Source organism: Sceloporus occidentalis, unplaced genomic scaffold (genome assembly GCF_023333645.1).
Source record: "Sceloporus occidentalis isolate IW3139 unplaced genomic scaffold, rSceOcc1.0.p SCAF_4, whole genome shotgun sequence".
NCBI lineage: Eukaryota > Metazoa > Chordata > Lepidosauria > Squamata > Phrynosomatidae > Sceloporus > Sceloporus occidentalis.
The window spans coordinates 160,414,909-160,435,087 of record NW_028316984.1 but is presented as its reverse complement, the minus strand read 5'-3'; the positions used below and the strand labels follow the sequence as shown (position 1 = coordinate 160,435,087).

The following is a 20,179-nucleotide window of genomic DNA, read 5'->3' as shown; positions in this document are numbered from 1 at the left end:
CTGCAATGGACTTGGGGGAAAAAAAAAGGAGTTGCTATGCATACAGATTCTAAGTATGTTTTTCTGACTCTTCAAGTGCATGAGAGTCTGTACAGAAAAAGAAGATTTCTTGCAGCTGAAGGAAAAGAAATCACACATGCAGATGAAGATAGAGAATTATTAGAAGCAGTATGGAAACTTGAAGTTTTGTAGTAAAGTACAAATACTTGCTTGGAGAAGAAATGTCCAAACAGACCAGGCTGCAAAGGGAGCAGCTATGAAGAAAATCACAGTCATCCCTGTGTTGGTAATAGATGTACCTGATTTTATGGATCTAGATTATGCCTGGGAAGAACAAGGAGAAGCTTCCATTTGAGGTTATTGGAAAAGTAAAAGGATGATACATTCTCCCAGATTCACGAGCATGGATGCCATCCCAACTTGGTCCAGAAGTTGTCATCTACATGTACAGTCAGTGTCACTTAGGAGAAGAGACACTGAGATATTTGAATGAACTAACTTTATATGTTGACTGGCTCTCAAGTCTGTGTGGAGATGCCTCCAGAGGTTGTGTGATCAGAGCTAAGTCAAACCCCTGCAAGAGATTTGTGCCACAGCCCGAAGTTGTACTTGAAGAAAATGTGCCTGGAAATCAGAAGCAAGTGAATGATAATGTTGTCAATTGTCCTGTTACACATGAGACAACCACCTCTTCCCCTGACCGTAGAGACTTTGGGACAAAGGGGGGAGATAGCTCTTGAAAGACAACTTAGAGAGCTGAACCAGACTGTTTTAGAACTCAGCCAGTATATAGAACAAGTGCCATTGGGATAACAACTCCTATTCATGGGCACAAGCCAGAAGATTTAGTTTGGATAAAGAGTTATAAAGAAGATGCCTTAGAAAAGCATGGAAAGTTCCATTCATGGTTTTACTAACCACCCCACTGTTTTAAAGCTTAAAGGAAATCCTGCTTGGATCCATCGGAGTGGAGCCAAACCGCTGCCACAGAGGGATGGACGGTTACCAACCTAGAGGAACCTAAAGATGACCCTGAGGAGGAAATGTCCGTCAGTGGACGCGACGGGAGAAGCCTCCTCGAGACCGACAATCGAGTGAGCGAAATTCTGGTGGGTGCTGCAACCCCTCCCATGCTGGAGAGGAGGCGGTCACCACCTGAAGAGAATCCAGCCCTTTGAGATGCTTCAATTTCAGTTTAAATTGCCTACCTTGATGATTTTGTTCTTGTTGTTTATGGTTATAATGTTGTTAGTGTTTCCCCTTTATTGCAAAAGTAAGACAAACCAGATCCCTGTAGGTTCTGTGTCAAAAATTGTCAGGACTGGAAACACAATTAGAGAGACCCTGATTTACCAGAGTAGATATGCATGTCAGAAGAAAAAAAAGACACAATGTACTTTTAAAACATAACAGACATAATTCTGACCTTTCTGAGTCTGTTATGACCCCAAGGAAAATCCTGTTCAATGGTATCTGCAGGCTTATCAAGCCCAAGCAGAAAGTGCCAGTTTTGCTAAAATAAAGATTCAGAGTCCTAATTCAAGAGTACAATAACCCTTGAACCTTGTGGGTTATTCAAACGGCCCACCGATTGTGGAGGGCTAGATTGGCAAAAGACTTATGTTCAAACTGATAAATATATCTGTCCTGAAAAGGGCATTGGTCATACCAAGTGTTTCTATTGGAGTTGTGTTGGATGGGCGACTTGGCAAACTCGTGGCCCCAGTGCTACCTTGGTCAAAGTCCCAGTCCAAACCAACTGTAAGGAATTCCAGTGTAATTATGTTAATTTCACCATTAACAATCCCCAGACATTTCTTTCAAGGTTTGGAAACCAGTTTGGTATAAGAAATGTGGAAAAGGTTCTGACCCCTTAGGTCTGTTTACCTTAAAACTTGTAAAATACACAGAGGAAGGACACTCAGTTTCATGATCCTTCTTCACTGAACTCTGGGAAAAGATGAAAATACCGTTTGAAATCCCTGAAGTTGCTAAAAATTTGTTTGTTACCTTTGCTGAGACGATACCCGTTAACCAACTTTGGAATGAGTCTCTTAAGTTAAGGCTCAATCTCTCCCTCCCAAATAGTAATGCTTGGGATGCTCCTAAAGGGTTGTATTGGATTTGTGAGAAATATGCATATTCCCAATTACCAGAACCGTGGGATGGTGCATGCACCCTAGGAGAAATTAGACCTTCGTTTTTCCTTATCCCCTTAAGGGATGGAGAGACACTGGGCCACCCCATATATAGCCGAAAAAGGAGAGCTCCACTTATTGGAAATTGGAAAGATGAAGAGTGGCCTCCTGAAAGAATAATTCAATATTATGGACCAGCCAGTTGGGCTGCAGATGGGGCTTATGGGTATCGCACCCCTATTTATATGCTTAATTGTATAATCCGCTTGCAAGCTGTATTGGAAATAATCACTAATGAAACCGCCAGAGCCCTGAACACCCTTTCCAAAACCCAAACCCAGTTAAGAAATGCTGTATATCAAAACAGGTTGGCTCTTGACTATTTGTTAGTAGCAGAAGGAGGAGTTTGTGGAAAATTCAATCTCACAAACTGTGGTCTCAATATTGATGAAAATGACAAAGTGATCGAGGAGATTACTAGTAAAATAGTCAAATTAACCCATGTTCCGGTACAAACCTGGAAAGGATTTAAATGGGCTGAAGGACTGGGTTCATGGTTCGGCTGGATTGGATGGTTCAGAGGCCTTATAGCAGTGGTAGCAGTGTGTTTGCTTTTGTGTATTATTCTGCCTTATATTCTACCCCTGTTGGTTAATTCTGTCAGGGGAATGATGGAAAACATAGCTGATAAAAAGCTGCAGACCAAATCATGGCGCTGCGAGAGAGATATGTTCCTGTTCTTGAATATGATAGTGATATCCCATAATCCCCAAAGTGGATGATGGGCTATCAAAGGGGGGAATGTTAGGGTTTGATAAACCCCTCTCTCTCTCTCGCTGCTCTTCCTTTGGCTGGGTTGCCCCCTTCTACTCTTTACTTTCTCTCCCCACCTTCCCCTTTCTGAGTTTTGGCACGATGACAGTGCACCTGCAAAGTCAAGGCCAAGCTGACCCAGACAGGGAGGGAGATAAATCAGTCTTCGGTGATAAGACATAGAGTTTCATCCTCATTAAATGTTAAGAACACACTTTTTTTAATTTGGGTTATTGAAAGTTCAGGAGGAGGGTGCCCGAAGTTTAAGCACTGTCTTCTGTATAAAAGGCTGCTCTATACTTTGTCCGGGGCACAGTTTGGTAGAAATGATTCCCCTGTGTTCATTTGCATGCAAAATAAAAAGCCATCTTGGATCATGGACTTAGTTTGTTTGTTTCTCTTGATTGGTACCTTTACAGTTCTGAAACACATCTAACATTTGCCTACATTCAGTGGAACACATATCTCATAATATCTGAGGATAGCATAGCCCATTCAGTTAAAGAAAAACACCTAAAGATAAGATTCTTATTCAGGTTTCTTCCTAACACAAAATCCACCCACCCACCCATCTTTCAACCAAATTCATCAATCAAAGCTGATCTCCAGTTTTGCTAGAATGGAATTTGTAGTTTAACAAGATCTGTAGCCTTCTCTGGCAAAGAGTGCTGCTGCCTCACAAAACTACAAATCCCAGGATTCTCTAGGATGGAGCCACGGCATTTAAAGTGGTGTGAAACTGCATTATTGCTACAGTGTAGGTGCACACTGGGGTGATCTGGGGCAAGTCACTCTCTCTCAGCCTCAGAGGAAGGCAAAGGCAAACCCCCTTTGAACAAATCTTGCAAGAAAACCCCTTGATGGATTTACTTTAGGGTCGCCATAAGTCGGAAACGACTTGATACGGAAACTGTATTGCCAGATCTGGCTCTCACAACTCTACATTTCGGGATTGAAACCGTGCTCTAAATCAGTGGCGCTTCAGATGTTTGAGACTTCGACTCCCAGAAGCCCCAGCCAGCTTTGCCAACAGTCTGGACTTCTGGGAGCTGAAGTCCAAAACATCTGAAGGACCAAAGTTTGGGAACCCTTGCTCTGAATGATAATTCCTTTAAAGGGGGTTTAGATACTGATGGCTCAGCCAGAAGAAATAAACCTCTTTGGTCCCTGTTGGAGAGTGAAATGCTGTGAAATTCACCGACTTCACACATTTCTGGGAAGAACGAGGCTGCACAGTTGACCTGAAGCCACCCGTGGAGGAGAAAGAAGCGTCTGGGAAGGCAGTAGTTCGAGACTCCTTTGGTTTAAGAGCTGCTATTCAATAAAGCTTTTGGAGCCAAGTATCTAAGCGGGCGCTTAATTTAAGCAAGGGCTTCTCTAGTGTTCCTAATGAAGGACGCCATCTTAAGCCCTCTTTCCTCGGAAGTCGGAGATGTAACCGCAGGAAACATCTGAAGGGCATCTGAATGAAAGCGCTCACCTGAGGTCTGGTGGAGCAAGCAGGGCCTTCATTACTTGTTCTGCTTTTGGCACTACCTGCAAATCTTAAATCCTAAAACGTTTTTAAAAGAAACGATTTTATCCCCCCCCCCCAAAAAAAATAATGCAACAGGGTCGCTTGACAATAGCAGAGAGGACCTCATTCAGTGGAGGCGCGTCTCTTTAATGGACTCGTTTTAATAGAGTCAAGTCTGGGTTTGGTTTAAAAGAAGGTCCACAATTCTTCCTGCTTTCCCTCTCAGCTCTAGTTCTTTTGTAGATGTAATTTTTAGTAGCCTCATCCTAGGCTTTTTCTCTTGGAAAGAGCTTGAAGATAATGTTGCAACCCCCTTCAGAGAATTCAGTGGGTTTTCTTTGGTCGCCTTCGCCCTCCCTGGGCTGCATCCACACTGAAGCATTAATCCAGATTGACACCATTTTAACTGCCCTGGCTCAATACTAAGGAATTCTGGGAACTACTACAGTTCCCATGTAGGGAATTCAAGTCTCCTAAGGCTTCGGCCTTTGTTAAGGAAACAAAGATATCAAAATCTCAGCAAATACCAAAGCCAAGTCTGTTAGGGTCTAGCTTTTAAATCAGCAGAGCATCAGAAACGTGTCTGACAATGCTAATTTCTAAGAACTGAGGCTGACTCAAAGACAACACAAATAGCTTGAAGTTTAAAGACCCAAACTTTACTAATGTCTTAAATCTACATATGCATAGAAGCTACTCCTAACCTATCTAATGGTAACAAATCTCACCATCTTTCGGAAGAAAGCTGATAGAGATGGGAGACCGGAGGCTAGCAGGAGAATCTCTTGTGTGAGAGAAAACTTCCTAAAGGAAGTTAGCTGAATCACATGATTTTGTTTACCAATTTACAAAGGTGTTTATTGCCCCTGTGATTCAGTGGGACCAAATGGCATGCTTTAAAGAGGGAAGACAGTGGAGTTTGAATGCAGGGGTGTATCCTTCAACTGGGGGAAATCCTATACATCTGAAAAAGAGGGGGGGTGGGGGAGAGAGAGAAAATGCAATGATTTCCCAGCATCCCAGAATCCCATAGCATTGAGCCAGGGCAGTTAAAGTAGTGCTAAACCAGATTAATGCTGCAGTGTGGATACAGCAAGTTGACCAAGGCAGGCGGAGGATAGTGGCACCCTCCACCTTGGCTTTAATACCATTTGATTGACAAAGCCCCCTTCTCCACCCCCACCCCCCAAAAAAAATCCTCCATTCTGGTCAGGAGCCTATTGCAAACCCATCCCGTGTAACTGTTGGGAAGGGACTCAAAAGCATTCAACAGACGCAAGGTTGGGGGAGGGGAGTGGAAGGCGAGGAAAGTGGGGCGACTTTCCTGAAAAGGAGAAAAAGCTTCAAGTAAGCCAAGCATGTTCTCTTTCTCCTCTTCCCTCCTCCTTCCCGCATTTATTTTTCCCCCTCCACTTCTTTTCTGCAGCTTCCACCCGCCTCCTTCCGCGTCCAGTCAGGTGAAAGAACACCCAGTGACTGCCAGGAAAGAGAGAGAGAGAGAGAGAGAGAGAGAGGTAGGAGCAAAGGCGACCCACCACTACAAGTACCACTTGGTTGCAAAAGGCTGGTTGCAAAAGGCATCCCCCCACCCCGAATATTCAGTTTATCCATGATGTCCCGGAGGAAATCAGAAAAGAGATGCCGGAACTGGCCTGAGCGTGCCATACATTTTAGGGAAAAGGATTCCCGTTCACGACCCTTATTTCCATGGTCCAAAACACACTGCGGAAACAATCCAGTTTGAGACCGCTTGAACTGGCCTGGCTCGGTGCTAGGCAATCCTGGGAATTGTAGCTTGTTGTGGCGCCGGAGCTTTCTCTCCAACAGGGAAGGCTCCATGTCTCACAAAACTACACTTCCCAGAATCCCCTAGCATTGAGAAATCCCTAAGAATTACGGTAGAGCAGCTGGACACAAGTCCTCAACTATCCTTTCAATCCTCAGAAGTTCCACTGGGTTACGATCCCCTTCATTCTGAGTTTACCCAGTCGTCAGTCAATTCTAGAATCAGTGTCTAGATTTGTCGGTGCATTGAGAATCTGTAGGACTCCTCGGGCAAAATCTGAGCTCTTTAGGAGGAGGGAAACCAAGGAGATTTACTTCCAAGTAAGCATGGTTGGGACCAGGGTACAAAAAGGACCCGAGCCCCCTATATCTGTTTAAATCAAAGTAGTCTGGCTTCACTTGAGGACCGGGCTATATCAGGCAAATCCTATCAACGTCGCCTTTAATTCTGTGCCAATAACTTCTGGTTTCTTTTAAAAGCTTGACCTACATCTCTGAACCCTTGACGTCAGTGTAGGAAGGGTTTGGTCTTTCTAGCTGGAATAGATAGATTCAGCCAAGTCCCTTTAAGGACATGAGAGCAGGTGGGTATTTTTTTCTTCCAATCCACAATGCAGAAATAATCCAGTTTGAGACCGCTTGAACTGGCCTGGCTCAGTGCTATGGAAGCCTGGGAATTGTAGTTTATTGTGGCTCCTGAGCCCTCTGACAGAGAAGGCTAAATGTCTCATAAAGCTACAGTTACCAGGCTTCGTAGCACTGAGCCAGGGCAAGTGGTCTCAAACTGGATTATTTTTACAGTGCGTTTTTGGACCATAACCATATTATCAACAATGAAAGATGAATGCTCACCAAAGCCCCAAATGCCCAGTTTCCATTCTATAATAACAGTCCAAAGTAAATTGTAGGCGCCGGAGAGGTTAGAAAATTTGGAAACTCATCTCGGTTCTTAACAAGGGAAAAAATAATATGCCCTGTCTTTAAATATATATAAACCATGTTACTTCACCGCTGTTTCAAACAGGACACAGCAGCAGGGATATCTTCTATTTTAAGTCAGGAACCACCTAATAATTTAGATCGTGCCAGATGTGGTTAAACTCGCAATGTTTTTCCTACCGTGTTTTCTTCTTCTCAAATTCTTTTAACTTTAAAATATAAGCTAGACTGCTAATCTTATGAGTTGCCGCTAGGAATTATTCTGGACAATTATGTAAATGGTAAACTATTCCCCCCCCCCCGACCCTTTGCAAATAGATTTCTGAGCTCTTTAATATTTGGTGGGGGGAAAAGACTCAGCTTGAAGACTGTTTCATTTGACATTTACACAAAGGGCGGGAATGCGCCTTAGAAATGGAGAGAGGGAATAGGTACTTGTCGAACTGATAAGTCTCCCTGGAGATCTATAGCTTCTCTTTTCGGCATTAAAAACCTGAAATAAGCTTCGCCTGAGCAATATTTCCAAAAGTGGCATTATTACAGCGTCGCTATACTGTAACTTGAATTTCTACTTGCAATAGACATTTTGTTGTGGTTCAGGCAGCATTTTGGCCTGCAGTTTCTACGACTTTCTAGCTCATTTCGCTGTTGCTGGGTCTTGCTTTTATTTCTTTTATTTTCGGCTTTATTTTTTCATTTTAAAAAAGAGACCTAAGTCAAAACCCAGCAGCAACAGAATAGTCGGAAAATCACCAACTTCTAACATCCTCCGAGTCGGGAAAGTCGAAACGTTCCCCCTCCCATTTCCTAGGTCATTAAATTGTTTTAATTAGTATTTTATTGAACGGACTATATTATTATTATTATTATTATTATTATTATTATTATTATTATTATTTAGAAAAGGGTTCAGGCACTGAGGCTGAGTGAGGCCTCCGCAGTCCCTGGATTTGCTTTAATATCTGAATCTAAAAAGAAAAGTGGGGGGGAATAAAATAACCAGAAGCGTTCCAAAAAGGGAGGTTTTTTGTTTGCCAAGTTTTCAAGTTGCCTCTCTTCGTCAGAAAGCAAGAATCTCCCTCCCAGCCGACCCCAAAATGAAAGTGAAATGAAGGCCCAGCCGCATTCCGACCCAAGAGTGAAATTCTCTTGCAAGGAACGGAAAGGAACTGGGGTTGGGTGTTTTTCTTTCCCACCTTCCCAGGAATCCACTGAAGATCAGGGTCTCACGACACACATAGACACAAACACACACACACACACACATGCCATGCAAGTGTGCCTCCGATCTCTCCCCCTGGAGGAAGCTTTGCCCCACGTTCATTCATTTTAGCGGCCTTTCCTTCCAAGCAAGAGCCGCTTTGAGCATCGGCGTCGTGAAAGCCGGTGTCGGGAAATCGAGGCTGGACTTGGGCAGGCGAGGGAGGAGAGTGACTCTTGCCAGGCTTTTCTGATTGAAAAGTTGCTGCCCTGACGCTCTTGGCACAGCAAGGCTCAGCTCTGTGCCGATCAGGGAAAGTATCATCCAGGCCCTGCGTTGGACTTGAAGGAGGGGAGCTCTCCGAGGGGCAGGGGCCACTCTCTCTTTCTGCCAAGCGCTTGCTTTCTTGCCAATCTCTCCAGGAAGGAGCCTCGGGCGGCAAGATCAACCCTACGGCCAAAGGTCGGCCGTAGGTAGCCGCAAAAAGGACACTTCGGGGTTGTGTGCATTTTATTCGCTAAAATTTAAACGCAGGTATACACAACGACAACCAACACGCAGTGCCCATCCGAGAAAGAGAAGGCATGGGGGGGGGCACTCTGTTGACCATTGAGGAATAAGGAAAGAAATATAATTGAGTTGCCAGATCTTTCTGATGCAAAGAATGGCTTTATTAAATGGACCAGGCGATAGGCCAAGGACTGGGACCCACTCACTTCACACACACACACACACACAGAGAGAGAGAGAGAGAGAGAGAGAGAGAACCGAAGTCTAGGAAAGCTCCTGCTGCCAACTTTTTTCTTTCAGTCAGTCTCAAAGGGGCTACATAAGTTCTCTCTGCATATAATATATTCCCCAAATGCATCTGAGGAAGTAAACTGAAGTCTAGGGAAGCTCATACTGCCAACATCTTTCTTTTAATTAATCTCCAAATTAATCTCAAGGGGGCTCCAGGATCTCCACCTCCAAGTCAGGGACCTCTCTGGAATAATTGGGGGGACAAGAAGGCAAGGATCTCAGATCCACAAGCCAGTTCGGCGGCTACCCTCTTTCTGGGGTTTTGGAGATGATGGGATGACTTTTAGCCGTTGGTGAAGGAGGAGGGCGTGGAGTGGGATGGGGGCCCTCCTGCCTGGCCTCCTTTCTCCCAAGTGGGATCGTGAATCGGGTCCCAGGAAGAAGAGGAAGAGGAAGAGGAAGAGCCATCCCCTCCGCCGTCACATGGGCCGCCTCCTCCGCCTGGGAGCTCTCGATTTCTCTTGACACCGAGGTGGCCGCAATTAGGCTGAGCGGAATATTAGGAAATGAAAGACACAATTCTCCGCCGGCAGGGTGATGACCTAACGGGGCTCCCCCCTCTCTCTCCCTTTCTCTCTTACTCCCCCCCCCCCAACCTCCCCGATTCCCCGACGTCTCTGATTCATAAATAGCGCGCAGAAGGCTGCTTTTAAGCGTTAGACGTGGCCCGGAGGAGAGCGTGACACGGCGCCTATTGGAAAATCACAAGCCGGCTCTTCGCTTTAATGGGTTTTCCACCAGTCCATCATCCAGAGAGAATTGCTTGACACCTTCCCTCCCCCCCCCCACCAGCCCCGTTTCAAATATATGTATGTATGTACACACACACATTCCTTCTGCAGGCAGATAGGGAGACAGAATATATATAATATCTATATATATATTTAGAAATCTATATAGATATAGATATATTGAAACTCACACACATGCACACAGGCATTCACAGACGCCGTTTGGGCCAGCTCCTTCTTCTGCAGGCGGATAGGGAGCCAGAATATATATTATATCTATGAATCTATATATCTATATAAAGATATATAGATATATAGATACACTGACACACAGGCACAAGCGCACACAGACGGTCATTTGGGCCAGCTCCTTCTTCAGGCAGATGTCTGTCTGTCTGTCTGTCTGTCTGTCTGTCTGTCTGTCTGTCTAATTCTGGAAAAAGCGTCTGTCTGTGCATGTGTGTGACTGTATGCCTATTCTGACTCCCTGTCCGTCTGCCCAAACGATCGTCTGTGTGTGCGCGTGTGCATGTGTGTCAGTGTATATGTCTATATCTATAGATATAGATATATCGATGTATAGATATTGTGTATATTCTGGCTCCCTCTCTGCCTGCAGAAGGAGGAGCCGGCCCAAATGATCGCCTGTGTGTCAGTGTGAGTGTGAGGGAAGGTGTGTGCGTGTGCGTGTGTGCGTGTGTGTGTGTGAAAGAGAGAGAGAGAGAGAGCTCGCGCGGACAGGTGGGGAAAGAGGGAAGGGAAGGGAAGGGAAGGGAAGGGAAGGGAAGGGAAGGGAAGGGAAGGGAAGGGAAGGGAAGGGGGGGCCCGAGATGGGTTTGGAGCCTGGGAGACATAGGCTCCCTATAGGCTGTATGCTATAGTGGCTGCCTCCTCAGCCGCCCTCCGAAGGGTCCAAGGAGTTTGCAAAGACAATCCCTCGGTCGATCCACCCCTCCTTTTTTTTTTTTTTTTTTTTTCTCAGATCCCTCCAAGGTTTGTCCAGAGAAGGCATGGCTGCCACCTTGGCTCATGCCCGAAGGCTCCATCCCGGGCTCTTGTTCTTTTCTTCCTCGCTGGCTTCCTAAAAAGGGAGGTGAGGCGGCGCAGGAGGGGGGCGAGGGCGGGGGGCGGGGAGAGGCCTTCTCCCCCCCCCCCCTTCGCTCCATCCATCGCTTCAGTCCTGACCTTCCTTGTTCAGACGGAGGTAGGAGGCGGAGGAAGGGTAGGCGGGTGTGTGTGTGTGTGTGTGTGTGTGTGTGAGAGAGAGAGAGAGAGAGAGAGAGAAGTGGAGGGGGTGGGTGAGGGATGGAAGGAGAGGTGCCTGTGGAACTCGGGGGGGGGGGGGTCGGAAGAACTAGCTCTCCTTTAAACTGGATTTCTTTGGAAACTCAGGAGTGGGAGTGTTGGCGCAGTGGGGCTTGAGGGGTGAAGAAAGAAAGAAAGCTCCCTCCCCTCTAACTTTCTTAGAACCGCTTTTCCTTCCCTTTCCAAGCTTAGGCTCCCACCTGCTCCATGGGGGGAGAAATACATCCATAAAAACGGATTGATCCCGGTTTAGGGGGAAGAGGAAGGGACTTTGCAGACTTTTTAATTTGGGGGGATTTTGTTTTTAAAGGGGGGGGAAGGAAGGCCAAGAGGAGGGAAAGAAAAGGAAAAGAAAGCAGTCTCAAGGCCCCGGTGTTTACCTTGCCGCGTGATCAGCATGTAGGCTAAGGATGGGGGGCGAGCGGTGGGCTCCTTCTTCCTCTTCCTCTTCCTCTTCCTCTATTGTCTTGCTCCGGGAGCGCCTTCGCCCCGCCTCTGGTGGCCGCCTCAAACCTGGCGCCGGGCTAAAACAAACGCAAGCCAGCGCCCAGCCGCCACTCCGTCCAATTAAGGCGGACTCGGTCCCCGCGCTGACGTGAGCCTCCCGCCCGGTCCTCGGCGGCAAGGAGTGGAGTGGAGGGGAGTGGAGTGGAGTGGAGTGGAGGGCGACCCACCCAAAGATTTGGCATCCCAAAAAAGAGAGAGGGGGGAGTGAGAGAGAGAGCGAGAGAGAGAGCGAGTTTTGCCTCCCCTTTCCCCTTTTCTCCCTCCTCTCCCCCCAGCCGCCGCATCATGTCGATGAGCCCCAAGCATACGACGCCGTTCTCCGTGTCTGACATCCTGAGCCCCTTGGAGGAGAGCTACAAGAAAGTGGCCGCCATGGAAGGCAGCAACCTGGCCGCCGCCTACCGCCAGTCGCAGGTGGCCCAGCCGGCCCTCCAGCAGCACCCCATGGGCCACAACGGCACCGTCTCCGCCGCTGCTGCCGCCGCCGCCGCCGCCGCCTACCACATCCCCCAGCTCTCCCACTCCGCCGCCGCCATGGGGGGCTACTGCAACGGCAACATGGGCGAGCTGCCCCCCTACCAGGACTCCATGCGCAACGGAGCCTCCGCCGCCGCCGCCAGCGGGTGGTATGGACCCAACCCGGACCCCCGCTTCTCCACCAGTAAGTCCCCCCCTCCCCCGGGCCTCTTTCGGGGAGCCTGGCCCAACTTCGGGGGGCAAGAGGGAGTCGGGGGAGGGGAGCGCCTCTCCAGGCTTTGGGTCAGGATGATAATTTGGACCATTTTCTCCTAATCCCCCATTTCTCCTTTCTCTTCTCTCTTTCTCTGGTGTTCTTTTCCTTCTTCCCCTACTTCTCTTTTCTTCTTTTTTTCCTATTGTTTTCCTTCCTCTCCTATTTCTCTTCTTTCTCTCTCTCTTTGGTGTTTTCCTTCCTCTCCTATTTCACTTTTCTCTTTCCTTCTTTCCCCATTTCTCCTCTCTCCTCTTTTCATTTGGTATTGTTCTTCTTCCTTCCCCATTACTTCTTTCTTTTCTCTTCTCTCCTCACTTTCTTTGGTGTTTTCCTTCCTCCCCTATTTCTCCTCTCTCCTCTCTTTCCTTGGTGTTGCTTTCCTTCCTTCCCCGTTTCGTCTCTCTCCTCTCTTCTTTTGGTGTCACCTTCCTTCTTTGCCAAGAAGAGGTTTCTGACCTTCTGGTGGACTCTTTGGCTCCCTCTTGGCTTTGGCCGGAGGATGGAATAGGCAGTCCTTTTGCGCTCTCCGGTCAACCGCATTCAAAGAAACAGAAGAGGGCTCGGGAGAAGACTATTTTTTCTGGGACAGATTCCCGGGGGCGGCTCAGTCTATGAGGAAGGCAGGGCAAAGCTTCAGAAGCGACAGGGAGCAATGAAGGAGTTAAGAAAAAAGCGCGGGGCGGGCGGCAGCACCGAATTAGGAGATCCACATGTGTATAATTGTTTTCCAATATTTGGACAGCATAAAAAAAAAGGTTCAAAAAGCGGGTGGGGGGGAGACCCTGATAAGACCCTCTGAGTGGTTGGTTTGTTTGTAAAAACTAAATTTGAACGGGGGTAAACATCATTTGGGTCCTTCACCCCGAGTCCGATGTACTTTCCCAGGATGACATATGCTTCTGGACCATGTTGCGCAGAATTAATAATGCAGGGAGAAGGAGGAACAATTTGGTTAAATTCTCTGAACTAAGGCGAGGGGAGAAACATATTTTTACTTGATAGGCTGTAAGGACAAGTATTGTTCTGATGGTTGAGTTTTCAATAATCCATCTGAATGCGTGTCTGTGTGTTTCAATATAAGGGTAAGGATGCCACCTCTAGCGTAATTTACAGCAGCAAAATGTCTCCGTTTCTGAATCGGACTCCTCTCCCTCGCTAGGCTTCAGTCTACTCAACTTTAGTTTGGATTTTGCTGGAGATTTTATTTGAGGCCTTGGGAACAGCGGGGAAGGCTGCCGTAGAACAAACTCCTTATTTTATGGATTCGTCCTGATTTCAAATCCAGTTTCGGTGGATTTTCCGTTCCTTTTGTGGGGGAAACGGGGGGCGGTGTTTCTGTTGCGATTTTGATTTGCATTTTTATTTGATGTGAGCGGCTTTAGCATTTAGGACTTAAAAGGAGACAGGAGAGGGTGCCGGGGAAAGGACTGGAGGCCGATTGAAACTCATTTTTCTCCCCCTTCCCCCCAAAATCTGGATCCAGAATGCGGATCCGAGTTCCGAGTGTCTGGACTGAGGTCTGGTGTCAGGAAAAGTTGAGTGGTGGCGGTGTGGCAGGGGTGACTTCTGTGTGACCTCCTAACCCCAACCCTACTCCTAACCCTAGTCCAACCCTAACACTACCCTCAACCCTAACCCCAACCCAAAAACTAACCCTAACCCCAAACCTAACCCAAACCCAAACACTACCTCCAACCAACACCAATTTTAACCCAAACCCCAAACTTAACCCTAATCCCAACCCCAACCCAAACATTACCTCCAAACCTAACACCAACCCCAAAACTAACTCTAACCCTAACACTAACCTCAACTCAAACATTACCTCCAACCATAACCCAACTCCAAAACTAACCCTAACCCCAACCACTAACCCTAACCCTAAACTCTATCCCAAACCCCAACCCTAACCCTCGACCCTCAGCCCTGGGCCTGACGCTAACCATTTTCCTCTGACTCTTCTGGCTTGCAGTCTCCCGCTTCATGGGCCCGTCGTCGGGGATGAACATGGGCGGCATGGGGGGCCTGGGCTCCCTGGGCGAGGTGGGCAAGAGCATGGCCCCGCTGCAGAGTGCCCCCCGCCGGAAGCGCCGCGTCCTCTTCTCGCAGGCCCAGGTCTATGAGCTGGAGCGGCGCTTCAAGCAGCAGAAGTACCTCTCCGCGCCGGAGCGAGAGCACCTGGCCAGTATGATCCACCTGACGCCCACCCAGGTCAAGATCTGGTTCCAGAACCACCGCTACAAGATGAAGCGCCAGGCCAAGGACAAGGCGGCCCAGCAGCAGATGCAGCAGCAGGACGCCACCTCTTGCCAACAGCAGCAGCAGCAGCAGCAGTCGCCCCGCCGGGTGGCCGTGCCAGTCCTGGTCAAGGATGGCAAGCCGTGTCAGGCCGGCTCCAACGCTCCTGCCACGGCGGCGGGGGCAGCTGCCACGGCGCTGCAGGGCCACCACCACCACCAGCACCACCAGCACCAGCAGCAGCAGGCGGCCACCGCCATCACCGTGGCTTCCAACGGGGCCAGCCTGGGACAACACCACAGCCAGCAAGCCAGCAGCGCCGGGCAGTCGCCGGACCTGGGGCAACACGCCGGGAGCAGCCCCTCTTCCCTCCAGAGCCAGGTCTCGGCTTTGTCCCACCTGAACTCCTCCGGCTCGGACTACGGGACGGCCATGTCTTGCTCCACCTTGCTCTATGGGAGGACCTGGTGAGAGAAGCCCGGAGCCACCACCGATTGCGCCCTGACCACCACCACCACCCCCAATTGCCCCATTGCCCCATGCCTTCCCCAGCACCACCAACACTACCATCACTCCCTGAGGCTGCCTTCCCTTCCCTCACACCCACCTGGACATGCCTCCCCTCCCTCCTTCCCTGATTCTTTGTTCCTTCCTTCTTTATTTGTTTGTTTGTTTATCAAAGAAGTGTGGGGACGGAGAACTTTTTCTTTTCTTTCTTTTTTTTAACGACAAGACAGAGACAAACTAAGAGACTTCCAAGGGGCGAAGTGTCATCCCTGCAAGTGTCATCATTCTCTGAAGAGAAGCTGGCGGCGCGGGAAAAGGACCCCACGCGTGAAGTGGAACTCCGCTGGACGTTTGTATGTACAGATTTTAAAAGACCCCCCCCAAGCTGGGGCGAGGGGTGGGTGTTTTGCTCCCCTACCCCATACATTAGTATACAACCCCACCCCCAACACACACACACACACACACACACACTCTGAGAACACGCCCCCCCAACCCAAACAGTGGATGCAGAGACACTGAGGCTCCCATGGTTTAGCATTCTCCCCCTTCTTCCCCCACTCACCCATAGCCCCCCCAACTTCTTCTGTTGGTTGTGAAGCTGTAGCTGTATAATGCTGTCGAAAACAAAAACAAAAAAAAGTTGGACTAAACCCATAGTTTTTAGTATTCTGAATATTTTGTTGATTAAATACATATTATATATATCTATATCAAGCTACGAACTACCAAACAAATCAAAAAACTTTTTTAAAAAAAAGAAAAGAGAAAGAGAAAACAAAAAATATCCACTTTTTTCAATGGATGTCCACGGATCCGTGAATTTCCTTGCCAGTTTGGTCTTTTCTTGGCGCACGTTTCCTTCCTTCCTTCCTTCCTTCCTTCCTTCCTTCCTTCCTTGCCTTCTTTCTTTCTCTCCCTTGAGACTTAATGTAGATATATTTGGCTTTAAATATACTTCCTAAAAAGCTTCTAATAAATTATAAAGATCACAGATATTCCTTATTGCCTTTTGATCTTTCCACCGACACCCCCAACCGGGAGCCGAATGTGCCCCGAGGAAGGTTCCCTTCTTCCCACGCAAAAATCCCACGAAATTCAGCCCGGACAGTATTGCCGGACACACCTTCCGCGGAAACTGGCCCGAAAGGAAGAGAAAAAATACACGGAGGATTCATCTATTCCCGGTTAATTCAAATGACGCCCCTGTCCAAGATAATAAAGAGAGGCCGGAGACAAGGAAATCCAAGTGGCGTCGTTCGTAGAGGAAAGGCAATATTTGCAGACCCGCTAATCGAAATCCCCAAAGAGAGCATTTAAAGGTCCTGCTAATGGAGGGCTGGGGCTGGGGAAACCAGTAAGGGATATACTCACAGGTTGAAGTCGGGGGGGGGGAGGGGGGAGAGAAGTATAAAACCCTTGTAAAGAGCATCCAGTTTTGTTAAAAAAACAAAAAACAAACACCACCCCACAATTTCTACAAAAGTTTCCTATGTAATTGTATTTTAAGGAAAGTACGACCATCTTATTTATAACCAAAATAAAACGATAGTTTATTGTGAGCCACGTGTGACGTGTAGTTTGCATTAACTTTAAAAAAGCCAGATAAGAAGGGTTTTGCTGGGTTTTGATGCAGCAGTCTCGGCGTCTTCTCTCCCAGACTTTTGCTGGACTTTTTGTGAGATTCAGTGGCCGAAGAGGGAGAAATCTCTGCGAGTTTAGAGTCCATTGATCACTTTTTTTTCTCGCTTTGAAGAACTAGACAAGGAAGCCAAGAAGCAAACTGTTTTCTACAAGCCAGTTTATCCGATCCTTCTGGATTTAAGGTTAGGCTAAACCACATGCAGTTCAAGGCTGGAGTATGGAGGGAGTTGGGGGAAAAGAAGACTTTTTTGAACCATGCTAAACTCAGACTTTTGAGATATATATAACGCAGACTTTGAGCTAAATAAATGCAGTATCTCCGGCTTGCTTCAGGAGTATAGTTGTGGGGCAAGGGACAAAATGACGGCTTTTCTGTCTCCCCATTAAAATTCTCCTCCACTCTCCAAACGTCTCGCTTTGCGGAGAACGAGAAATCGAAAAGCGTCTTTGCAACTCCTGTTTGCCGCGTTCACATTCTTTCGATCACTTGGCCTGACCTTTTTTTTTTCTTGGATGCCTAATCTATATTTCTAAATGTTCGACCAAAGTTTTAAATCACCGCAATGTTAGAAATCTGGGTAGGAAAAAAAGAAAGTATGGGTTAGAAAATTCTTATTTGGAGGTAATCTCCTCATTCCTCCTCCTTTCCACAACAACATCCTAGTTAGATATCAGGAAAAGAAACCAGATAAGAGAGTTTTAACCATAGTTGACTGCCCTATAAGGAGGTAATGCGCAGTGCTCCAGATCATGGTCAGCAAAAGTATTTTCGTGTTTGTTTGGGTTTTTTAAAATATGATTTAAAAGTCTGGCTGGATAAACTTAGCTAGGTCCCGGCGGCCCCACAAACAATTTTCGGTTTGGGCCTCGTCTTCTAAAGTTTTCTCACCCTCCCTAGAAGAATAATTTCTTAGAAATTAAGGCAACAGGGTTAGGACCCGCAGCGAGAACGAGAAGAAAGGGATTTGGAGGGAAGGAAAAGGACTGTAAAGGTAGCGATGGCCAGTCCTGAGAAGAAAAGGGCCCCATTCACACATGCATCTCTGGCCGAGGGAGTTGGGAAGCGGGGGAACAGGGGGGAAAGGTTAGCAAAAACAGCAACGACAGTGATCTGCCTCTAGTTTTTCAAAGGGTCGGTTGCCCCCTGTTTCAGAGCAGAGATCGGAGGGATCCTGCATCAAAGTCCCAACTATCCGAGTTGCTCAGAGAAGGAGAGCCAGACAGAAAGAGAGAAGCTTCGGTCAAGTGCGAAGGAAACGTTTCCAGCTGCTCCCTTTTGGTCGATCTATTTTTTCCCTCTCTTTTATAACTCCCTGCTAAAATTAGCACCCGCAGAGCCCAAAATGGAACACTCGAGGCTGTCATTTCAAATTCCCGATGTGTCTTTTTGCGGTGCTTTCCAACCCCCATTTTCTAAAGGGATGTGTGTGTGTGTGTGTGTGTGTAAGAATTGCAGTAACGGAATTGAAATAACGTCCTGGCAAAACGGGATCAGCACCAGGGGAGGAGGTACGCACACCCCAAATTTTTGCAATTTAAAAATCTATTTAGTTTGTAGACAAATAATAAATTATTTCCAATTATCTCGCTCCAATAGATTTCTAGTCTGTGACCACTATGGATCACTGTCTTTGAATACCTGTGTTGGTGGTAGTGGTGGTGATGTGGGACTCTCAATTTTTATTTTTATTTTTACAGATATAATTGAATATATTTTTGACCTCAAAGGACAGTTTTTAAGTCGGCCCAGCCGCGGTGGGAGCATTTATAAAGCATTCCCCGCAGGGTTATTTGATTTCTTTCTTCTCTGCTTCCCCTCCCCATGCCCTGAAACGAGGCCTTAGAAGAAATAACGTGGAAACGACTCCTATTTGCCCCAAATAGCCTTGGGGAAGTAAATGGCTCTAGTAGTGTATCTGGGCAAACTCGTAAACACATATTCGGTGGTGGGCTGTAATGGCTGTAATGGATGATTTATGTACACTGACTTATCTTTCTGCAACTAGATTTTAGTTTCGATTAAATAAACTGGCTTCCACTTTGTCTGATGTCGGCTTAGTTTAAAGTCTGTTTGCTTATTCCACAGAAAGGTGAATTCGTCTCTTTATAGAGCCCAAGCAAACACAATTCAAACTGTATTTACCTATCCGTCAGGGGAAATGCAAACAAAACCGCTCCAACAAAATTATAGCTTCTTTTCCCTTTTAAACAGAAAAGGAGAAAAATGATATCATTGCTTTTTAATAAACTGTTCTTGCTAGGGTCTTATTCGGTGTAGATTGAAGCCAGCCACTTATTGCTGTTGTTTATTGGAGGGGAGGATATTTTAAATCGAAATTTCCTTCTAAAGATTCACAGGTTATTTCAACTTTCTGTAACACTGATGTCCCAAATGCATTCTCTTTGGCCCTGGATTCCCATTGGATTTGAATGGAACTCCTTTCCAGACAACTTTTTTTCAGGGAGTTTTGGCAACTTGAAGGAAATTGGAGGAATACACACACACACACACACACTTAAAACACACCGGCGGCCTAGTAAAACAGTAACGCTTGCTTCTTTCCTGAATGGGCAGAAATGTGGAGCCCTTGGGAAGAAAACAGGGAAGGAAAAGGATAGAAACTGATTGGCAGAGAAGAAAAACTAGAATTTTCAGGGAAGTTCTACAATTTTGCGACAGAAAACAAACCGAAGGCTAGGCCTCCTTCTGCAAAACAACAGCAACAGCAAACAATAGGCAACAATTGTGTCTAACCGAGACAGGTGGTTTTCCTCTCTGCATCTTCTTGCAGATGCGTAGATATGTCTGTGCAAATTTCATACTGTTGTGTAAAAGTGTGGATGGGCCAAATTATCCATATTTCATCCTGATTCTGGAAGCACCCCCCCCCCCTTTCTGTGCTCTTAAAACAAGTCACCACCAACAAAGTAGCTCAGTCTCCCCTCCCTAGGTTGTCTTTTTAAAAGGGGAAAATATGTCCACCTCACTTATCCAGGGTACAAGATTGCTAGCACCCACCCTCAAGATGAAGATGTTTCAAGGTTAGGAAACGTGGCATGGTATGTATGTGGGTGGGTTAAGTCAAGGGTGGCCCATAGTGGTCACAGTGGTGGCTGAGGGAGTTTTCTAGGACATACATGTCTAGGAAGGGCAAGGCCAGGACGAAGACCGCCAGCATAAGGATCTGATCCTGTTCCCTACGATGGACCAGAGGGATCGCTGCTCTGATCTGACACTGAAGGCTGTTTGGACCAAAAGGACATGGAGATAAACCTGGAGTGGCTCCTGAAGACGCTCAGTTCCTAAGACGGTATGGTTGA

General features: G+C 47.1%; 1 protein-coding gene across 2 annotated transcripts; it reads left to right on the top strand.

Annotated features, from left to right (window-relative positions):
* Nucleotides 1-11,020: 11,020 nt before the first annotated feature.
* Nucleotides 11,021-16,597, top strand: LOC149314918 (homeobox protein Nkx-2.1-like). Of its 2 annotated transcripts, none has more exons than XM_089522136.1 (3): nt 11,021-11,128; nt 12,012-12,397; nt 14,442-16,597. In XM_089522136.1, the coding sequence occupies exons 2-3, from the start codon at nt 12,022-12,024 to the stop codon at nt 15,176-15,178; spliced, it is 1,113 nt and encodes a 370-aa protein (XP_089378262.1). In that variant the 5' UTR covers nt 11,021-11,128; nt 12,012-12,021; the 3' UTR covers nt 15,179-16,597. The 2 variants fall into 2 exon arrangements, with proteins under 2 accessions (XP_089378262.1, XP_089378261.1); XM_089522135.1 differs by having other exon boundaries at nt 11,021-11,146.
* Nucleotides 16,598-20,179: the final 3,582 nt, after the last annotated feature.

What these genes read in the sequence shown, in the direction of transcription:
- LOC149314918 (XM_089522136.1), top strand. Translation starts at nt 12,022, where the DNA reads ATGTCGATGAGCCCCAAGCATACGACGCCGTTCTCCGTGTCTGACATC. An exon ending in GGACCCCCGCTTCTCCACCA is followed by an intron (nt 12,398 to 14,441) that starts GTAAGTCCCCCC and finishes TCTGGCTTGCAG; the next exon opens with TCTCCCGCTTCATGGGCCCG.